This window comes from Plecotus auritus (genome assembly GCF_963455305.1).
Source record: "Plecotus auritus genome assembly, chromosome: 8".
Classification (NCBI taxonomy): Eukaryota; Metazoa; Chordata; class Mammalia; order Chiroptera; family Vespertilionidae; genus Plecotus; species Plecotus auritus.
The window spans coordinates 21,518,116-21,527,185 of NC_137782.1; the positions used below are offsets into that span (position 1 = coordinate 21,518,116).

Here is a 9,070-nt window from a genome sequence, read left to right on the forward strand (position 1 = left end):
CCACTGTTGGGAAGGGGAACCCCCAAATTCTCCAGCTTCTTCCCCTCCCCCTATAGCCCTGCTTGAATCTATTGGTTATCTAAGTTAGTGTTCTCCATTCAATTTTCTTGAAAGAAAGGCTTCTGGAATTAAAAAGAAAAGTTTTAGAATATATATATATATATATTTATTGATTTCAGAGAGGAAAGGAGAGGGAGAGAGAGAGAGAAACATCAATGATGACAGAGAATCATTGATTGGCTGCCTCCTGCATGCCCCCTACTAAGGATGGAGCCTGCAACCCGGGCATGTGCCCTTGACCAGAATCGAACCTGGGATCCTTCAGTCTGCAAGCTGACACTCTATCTGAGCCAAACCAGCTAGGGCTAAAAAGAAAAGGTTTTAAAGCCTCATTCAAAAATGTGTCTCATTCCACCAACACTTTCAAAGTTTTTTATAGTTGACTTTATAAAAAATATTATCTTTATATTTTTATCCTATATGTTATTAACTTACAAAGAAGCGGGCTCAGAAAGGTTAAGTTGCTTGCCCAAGTCCACACAGCATATAATACTAGAGCTGGATTCAATCTCAGGCAGTTTGACTCCTCTGTCCTTCTCGTGGACACTTGAGGGGAACTGGAGGTGTCCCCACTGGGGCCTGGGGCCTTGCTGGTGTGCTGACCCGCCTGTGTCCCCTTCACAGTGCTGCATCGACAACTTCGAGGAAATTGTCAAGCTGCTCCTTTCCCACGGTGCGAACGTGAACGCCAAGGACAATGAGCTGTGGACACCCCTGCATGCCGCGGCCACGTGTGGCCACATCAACCTGGTGAAGATCCTCGTTCAGTAGTACGTGCCCCTCTCTGCCCCGAGAACAGCCTCCCCTCTGCCTTGGTTTTTTTCCAAGTTCTTTTTACCGCCATCTCTCCTTCTCCCTCTTTTTTTCTCTCTCTGCCTCTTCCTCCGTCTCTCAGTGCCTGCCACTTTCTCTTTCTCCCCAATCCTGTTTTCATCTCTGTCTCTTCCTCTCTTTGTTTCTACCTCTCTCTTCCTCTTCTCCCAATTCCCATTTTTCACTCCATCTCTGTGTGCCTTTGTTTTTTCCCTCTCGATGCCTGTCTCTCCTTCACTCGTGGTCTCACTCTGTCTTTCCCATTCTGTCCCTCTTCATTATCTCTCTCCCTTTGTTCTCTCCCCACCCCTAGATTTTATTGCAGTAAAAATACATGTGACATAGAATTTATCATCATAACTATTTTTATGTGTACAGTTTAGTGGCACTAAGTACATTTACATTCTTGTGCAACCATCACCACCATCCATTTCTAGAACTCATCTTCCCAAACTGAATAACTCATCTTCCCGTTAACAATAACAGTAACCACCATCCTACTTTCTGTTCCTATTGTTTTGACTACCCTAGTTACCTCGTCTAAGTGGAACTTTATAATATTTGTCTGGCTCACTAGAGCAGGCAGCTGGGGGAGGTCTGTTGGGACGACTCTCCTAGGGTTTTGGCCGCTATGCATCTGGGGTTCCCAGGATGCTGAGTCACTGTCCTTGCTAGGGTACACTTTGGTGGGATTGTGGGTGCTGGATGCACAGCGGGGTAGTGGATGTGAGGCCAGAGGGCAGAGGCAGACAGACCAACCATCACACCTACCTGGCCCTCAGCCTGGCCCTTTCTCTGCAGTGGGGCCGACCTGCTCGCTGTCAACTCTGATGGGAATATGCCGTATGATCTCTGCGAGGATGAGCCCACCCTGGATGTCATCGAGACGTGCATGGCGTACCAGGGTAAGAGCGTGACACATGCTATCAAGTGGGCTCAGGGTAGCGTTGCAGCGAGCATCTCTTTGACTTAAACCAACGCAGGTGAACACGTTAGCAAGCTGCGTACCTGCCTGCTCATGCTCAGTGCTCAGGAAGTGGGATGGGTCCCCGTTATTATTATTACCGTGTGATTAACGAGATGAGGACACATGCTGTGCAGAAAGGAGGCATTGTTCTCCCCTGTGTCACCCCCACACGCGGTCGGCCTCAGCTGGCCTCGTCTCCTCTTCGTCAGCTGTGACAATTCAATAAACATTCACAATAAAGATATATTCCCACTTGGGAAAATAATAAAAAGTCAGGAACATTCGCCGGTGCCTGCCAGGCACTATGCTGGCTGCCAGGGGCCGGGTAAACAAGATGTGGGCTGTTCTCAGTCACAAATGAGCTTCAGAGAGGAAACAAATGTAGCAATCAGAGAGACCTGCCCCTGTCCCCATACAGACGCTGAGCTCCTCCTCAGGAAGGAATCTCAAACCAGACCCTGGGCTGCAGCCCCGGGTCCTGTCCAGGCCCTGCCAGGTGTTTCTTCCCTGATCCCAGCAATAACCGCTGATTTGCTGTGTCCATTCCCTGGCACCCAGGCTTTAACCATTCATCTTCTGCAGAGGCTCTTAACAGTTTTAATGCCAATCTTGTGAATCTATGGACCCCTTCTCAGAATGGTATCTTTAAATTCAGTTATCAGAATCATCTATAATAATGAAAGCATAATATGCTAATTAGACCGGACATCCTTCCATCCTTCTGGACAAAGCTGGGGCTACGAGGGAAGTTTGGGTCCCAGGTGCCTGCCGGCAGCTGGGGGAAGGAAGGCCTACTTTTGCACGGATTATAAAGGAAACCTACTATATTAAAATAAAACTACCAACATATTTAAAGATGTGTTAGCTACAAACTTTATTGGTTCATGAAACAATCAGATAATATGACACGCAGATACCTACAGTTTCTGTTGGTGAGAACGTCACAGGCACCGCTAATTCTACTGTGGGTTTTGCCTATGTTCTAATGGAAGGAAATGTTCTATTTCATTTAAAGTTTAATAAAAATAATCATGTATATTTTCCTCCTTTCCAGTTTACAGATCTTCCCTGAATTCTATCCAAGAATGTTTGATCTAATGGGCCTTTTTATAGAGCATGTCATTCTCTCACTAAATACCAATTGTAGCTGCCAGTAGCACTTAAACATTTTAGCGTGAGGTTCAGGCTTTACAATGTCTTTCTGGGTCCCTCTACCTCAATTTATTCAACTCTCCATTTGAAAGTTATACGTGGGTGGGCAAAAGTAGGTTCACAGTTGTGAGAACGTGAAACACCAAGTTTATTCTTATATTATTTATTACTGTATTACTTTCTTAAAAAATTTTTTTATTGATTTCAGAGAGGAAGGGAGAGGGATAGAGAGATAGAAACATCAATGATGAGAATTATTGATTGGCTGCCTTCTGCACACCCCCTACTGAGGATCGAGCCCACAACCTGGATATGTGCCCTTGACCGGAATCGAACCAAAGACCCTTCAGTCCTCAGACCAACACTCTATCCACTGAGCCAGGGCTTACTGTATTACTTTCCATACCAACAACTGTAAACTTACTTTGCCCACCCTTGTGTAGTCATTAATTGAGTCATTCCCATAACAAAAACTCATTGAGCCTTGTGCCAGGTGCTACAAACACAACTGTGCACGAGATGAAAAGAAACTAACAAACCCTGGTCAGACAGGGTGGTCAGGGGAGGGCTTCTGGGGGTGTGTGTGATCTGGGCCGGACCTAGAGAATAAGACAGAGCCAGCCATTTGATCAGTTGGAGGTGGGTATGTGGATGGTAGGGGTCTCCAGGTAGAAGAACATCATATATATTAGTAACTGATATCATTACAATACCTCCTGGGTGCCAGGCAGGAGCGGCCTTTGTTTTACGGGCCAGCACATGTTTGTGTTCATTGAGCCTGGAACACAATGATCTATGGGCATGTTTGTCTACCTCCTTGACTGGCAAACCCTGGGGCGCAGAAACCTTGCCCTCCCTATCTGCCTTTCCTCCCCTCCCATTTTGACCAGAGTGCTGACCAAATCTCCCTCCCCCTGTAGGCATCACTCAAGAGAAAATCAACGAGATGCGGGCAGCTCCTGAGCAGCAGATGATTGCAGACATCCACTGTATGATCGCAGCAGGCCAGGACCTTGACTGGATCGACGCCCATGGTGCCACACTGGTGAGGACATGGGCCAGAACCAAGACCAGCCAGAACGGAAGTGGGCCAGCACATGGTGGAACCCACACCTCTACTGTTGGGGCCTCTGTTTCCTCCCAGCCAGTCTTCTGTTGGCTTCCTTTTGTCCTAATTGGCTGGGAAGTTGGTTTCTCTCTGCCTCATCTCCTTCTCCATCCTTCATCCATTCCCATGGTGTGCTTTGTAATCACTCAGGGCTCCCTAAGAATGTTAATCACTTCCTGAGTATTCATCATGTGCTAAGTAGTTTATGTGTTTTCTTGGAGATTTAAAAAAAGGGGCAACTAAGGTGGTGTCCACCATTGGAGGCCTTGAATGGTGCCAGGTAGAAGAGCTGGGGCCTTAGCATGAGGCTTTCCCTGATTGGATGTATTGGTTACTATGGCTACGTAACAAACTACCCCAAAATCAGCATCTTAAAACAACATGATATATTTATCATCTCACATAGTTTTGGTGGGTCAGGAAATTGGGAACAGTTTGGCTGTGTGGCTCTGGCTTGGGGTCTTTTATGAGGCTGCAGTGAAGATGTCGGCCAGGGCTGCTGTCATCTGAAGGTTTGAATGGGGCTGGAAGATCCACTCCTAAGGTGGCTGGCAAGTTAGTGCTGGCTCCTGGCAGGAGGCCCCAGTTTCTCACCTCCTTGGGACTTCTCTTTAGGGCTACCTGAGTGTCCTCACAACATGATAGCTGCCTCCTCTAGAGTGATTGATCCAAGAGAGTATAAGGTAGAAACAGTAACGTCTTTTATGACCTAGTCTCGGAAATCACACACTGCCCCTTCACAAGATCCTATATGTTAGAAGCGAGTCACTCAATCAAGGGGAGAGAAATTAAGTTCCATCCTTTAGCAGGGGTGGGGAATGCCCAGCCCATGGGACATATAAGGCCCACGAAATCATTTGGTCTGGGCCTGCCAAGGCATTAGGGGTGAGTTAATTAAATGTTTGACCAAATACAGCAGGCTAATTTTTAAGGTGATAATTTTGTATGGCCCTTGAATGATATTATAAATATCCAAATGACCCTTGGCAGAAAAAAGGTTCCCCACCCCTGCTTTGGGAGATGTGTCAGAAAATTTGTAAGCATATTTTAAAACCATCGTATTGGACCCCTGAGACCTCTTCCACAGGGCTCAGCATGTAGTAGGAACGCTGTTGCCTTAACCACAGGAGCTCTAAGACCAACCACAGGGGAGAAGAGTTCACCTCTCTGCCTTACCTTCCAGGTCCATATTGCAGCTGTAATCATTCTCGGCAATGTGGCTGGTATTTCTACCTCATTCTGTTCCATTCTACTGGCCCCAAGAATGATCTTAGACTTGGGTTAGGGAGAGGGCTATTCCACCTCCAAATGTGGGACTGCCCCCCTTAGGGAATGCTCACTTCTTTCCTCTCCTTCAGCTGCACATAGCTGGGGCCAATGGATACCTACGAGCAGCTGAGCTCCTACTGGACCATGGAGTGCGCGTGGATGTGAAGGACTGGGATGGCTGGGAGCCCCTGCATGCGGCTGCCTTCTGGGGACAGGTAGGTTACACCGGAGGGCTGTGAGCAAGGCCAGCACAGGATCAGCCTGCTATCCTTGATCTAGCAGTTGGTTCAAAAGAATACACGACCTGCTTAAGGTGTTGACTACAGCTAGTGTATGGGATATGAAAAGACCTAGGGAGTTTGCAAAAACATTTGACAAGCTGTAGTCTAATCCTATATAATAAATAGCTAATATGCTAATGGTCATTACATTGTGAGGCATAACAACTGACCAACAGGAGGGCGGGGCAGCGAGCTATGAGCTGGGGAGAGCTATAGGAGAGCTACAGGAGGTCGGGGCATCCAGCGATGAGCAGCAGAGAGCTACAGGAGGGCGGGGCAATGGGCGGAGAGCTGCACGGACTGGTGTGCAGGGCTACTAGTGGGATGATGATTAAATTTGCCAAATTAGAAAACCCCAGCATTTCTGCTTTGAGTGGTTTCTCCATTTGTTTCCCAGATATAAAACCCTGATTGCAGTTTTTGCAGTCCCTTCCTAGATACCCGGCAACTCTAGAGTTACAGCTACTCTGTTTTCTTCTGTTCCTTGGTCCAGGCATATTGGAGGTGGTGTCAGTCCATTGCACCCCAGGATTCCTGGCCCCAGGGTTCAAAGCCTTCCCTGGGAGTCAGCTTTGCCCCACCATTCTTTGGGTCACATCCCAAGAGGCCTTGGGCACTCTTTCCACCTCCTAGGCTTTTTGGGCCCTGGGCAGTGGGAACATGGGCTTCTTCCTGTGTTTCAGATGCAGATGGCAGAGCTATTGGTGTCCCACGGGGCCAGTCTCAGTGCTAGGACATCCATGGATGAAATGCCAATAGGTAAGGCCAGCACAACACCTGGTACACATATAGGCCCTCATCAACTTTTTGATAGGTAGAGGGATAAATGGATAAATATATGGTTGGACGGATGCTGGATTGGTGTGTGGATGGATGAATTAATAAAGTCCATGGGTGATAGATTAATGGATAAATGGACAGAAAGATGGATGGATAGATAGATAGATAAATGTATGGCAAAGTGGATGAATGTATGGATGAAGTAGGAAATATAGATGGATGGATAAGAGGATGGATAGATAGAGGACGAACCAATGGATGGATGACTGGGACATTAAAAAGGTAAATAGATGAGTGAAAGAATTAGGTGGGGGGATATATGATTTCAGCTTCTTTGCATAACTTCTTGCTTGGGCTGCATGGTACCTGCTTGTTTCTATTGATACTTCTTGTGTCAGTGGAGAGCTGATAAGGCCTAGTGGAAACCATCAAAGGTGTATGACTCCTTCAGTCACAGCTGGGAACCTCAGGAGTTGTGACTGTGTATGGAACCTGGGTTTCCCGTTCATAGTCTTCTCTTAAGGATTGGGTTGTAGCCCAGGAAATAAGGGTGGCATTGTTTTCTCCCCTCCCTGCATGCCCCAAAGGATGCTGGGAGTTTTCATTTGGTTGGGAGGGCAGCCTCTCTGGTCTGGAGGGCTCCCAGGGGCCACAGGCTGCCTCCCACAACAGACGCCTCTGCTCTTTCAGACCTGTGTGAGGAAGAGGAGTTCAAGGTCCTGCTGCTGGAGCTAAAACACAAGCACGATGTTATCATGAAGTCACAGCTGAGGCACAAATCGTCCTTGAGCCGGAGAACGTCCAGCACAGGCAGCCGTGGGTGAGTCAGGGGCCAGGCAGCCAGGGGTCCCCATGCCTCTCCTGCCTGTGGTGCCTCGATGCAGCCTCCAGCACCCCCTCTCTCCCTTCAGGAAGGTGGTGCGTCGAGCCAGCCTGTCGGACAGGACGAACCTATACAGGAAGGAGTATGAGGGCGAGGCCATCCTGTGGCAGCAGCGGAGTGTGGCAGAGGATCAGCGGACCTCAACCTACAATGGGGACATCAGGGAGACCAGGACAGACCAGGAGAATAAGGACCCAGTGAGTGGCCTCATACCCTGCCCCAGTGTCAGCCACTGCCTTGGGAGGAGCACCGGGCCCCTCCCTGGTCTGGCCTCTTCATATGAGAACCTTCCGCAGGAGGTTAGCTGGGCAGGCCCTTAGACCAGCTAGATCCAGTCTGATGGTGGTGGCTACTGTGGTTAATGAGGCAAGCCTAGGGTGTGTTTGAGTCACCCGTGGGCTTTGGCATCCATGAGGTTCTCATAATCCACAGGGAGTGAGTGACCACCATGTGCCTGCTCATGCTCCGGCAGATCTAATCTGCGCTTCCCAGAAAAGAGATTCAGTAGGGCAGCCACCCTGGGAGCTAAGGACACTGAACCTTCCAGGGTGGAGGGGATATAACAAGAAGTTGAGAACTGTGTTTACCAGGACACATCTGATTGGAAGAAATTTTTTGAAAAACTGAGTAGGGTACTGGTAGGACCTCTAAGCAGCCTGCCCCAGTGGTAGCCAAGGCCCTGGGCTTGAGACGGCTTTCCTAAGAAGACGCTCTATTGGTGTCTAGGACTGCTGTGACAAACTGCTGCAAACTTGGAGCGTAAAACAGCAGACCTTTCTTTTCTCACAGCTCTGGAGGCTAGAAGTCTAAAAGGCAAGGTGTTGTCCTCTCCATGTCTCTCTCCCAGCTTCTGGTGGCTCAGGCATTCCTTGGCTTTTGCTAGCATGGCTCCAAACTCTGCCTCGGTCTTCACATGGCCTTCCTCATGTGTGTGTGTGTGTGTGTGTCTGTTTTCTCTTATTAGAAAGATACTAGTCATTGGATTGGGGTCCACCCTAATCCAGTGGGACCTCATCTTAATCTAATTAATTCCTTCTGCAAAGATCCTACTTTCAAATAAGGTCACATTCAGAGATGTGGAACTGGCATGAATTTGGGGGGGATACTATTCAACTCAGTATTGATGCACTCAGGTCCATGCCTGGCTGAGTCTGCCAAGTGGGGCCAAGTGTTTGGGCCAGAGCAGAATTGCTGGGGACAGGAAGGGAGAGGCTGGCTGTACTAGCAGTGGTCTGCCTTTTTGGTTCTACTACCACACATGGAGCAACTGAAAGCAATTCTAGAGAGTATTGCCTTGGGGGGATGCAAAGTGATTAGTTGCATAGTGTGTGCACACATCTCAATGGGACCCTGCTTCCCCAGTGAATGGGGAGGTCACCCGTGGGCTGGTCTCACCAGCAGGAGTGATGGCATCTGTGTAAGGGAATCCCCATCAAAGCGGCCGGGCTGGAATGGAGAGGGCAACACGGAGGCTTTGTTCTATCTAGTCCCCAAGCTTGTGGGTTGGGGAGAAAAGAGTTGTAGACAGAAATCAAATCACATTTCAGATGCCTTATTTTTATTTATACATTTCTTGGAGATCCCTAGAATCCTAAGCCAGGACATGGGGACTGCCTCAATTCTTAGTTGCAGAATATTCCAGTACAAGGACATGCCACAATTCCCCACCTGCCTAATGATGACTTTCAGGCTTTGCTCTCCTGGGGAGTGTATTTGCAAAACAAAGTCCTGGAAATGGGCTTGCTGCAAAGTATTCA

The 9,070-nt window shown here is 48.3% G+C and overlaps 1 protein-coding gene across 3 annotated transcripts in view; it reads left to right on the forward strand.

Annotated features, from left to right (window-relative positions):
* Positions 1-9,070, forward strand: part of PPP1R16B (protein phosphatase 1 regulatory subunit 16B) — a 100,981-nt gene that overhangs the window by 86,096 nt on the left and 5,815 nt on the right. For all 3 annotated transcript variants that reach the window (XM_080684089.1, XM_080684090.1, XM_080684091.1), the window contains 7 exons: positions 685-830; positions 1,675-1,778; positions 3,913-4,037; positions 5,459-5,584; positions 6,334-6,409; positions 7,121-7,250; positions 7,342-7,510. In XM_080684089.1, coding sequence (XP_080540215.1) covers positions 685-830; positions 1,675-1,778; positions 3,913-4,037; positions 5,459-5,584; positions 6,334-6,409; positions 7,121-7,250; positions 7,342-7,510 — 876 coding nt within the window. The remainder of the gene's footprint in view (positions 1-684; positions 831-1,674; positions 1,779-3,912; positions 4,038-5,458; positions 5,585-6,333; positions 6,410-7,120; positions 7,251-7,341; positions 7,511-9,070) is intronic.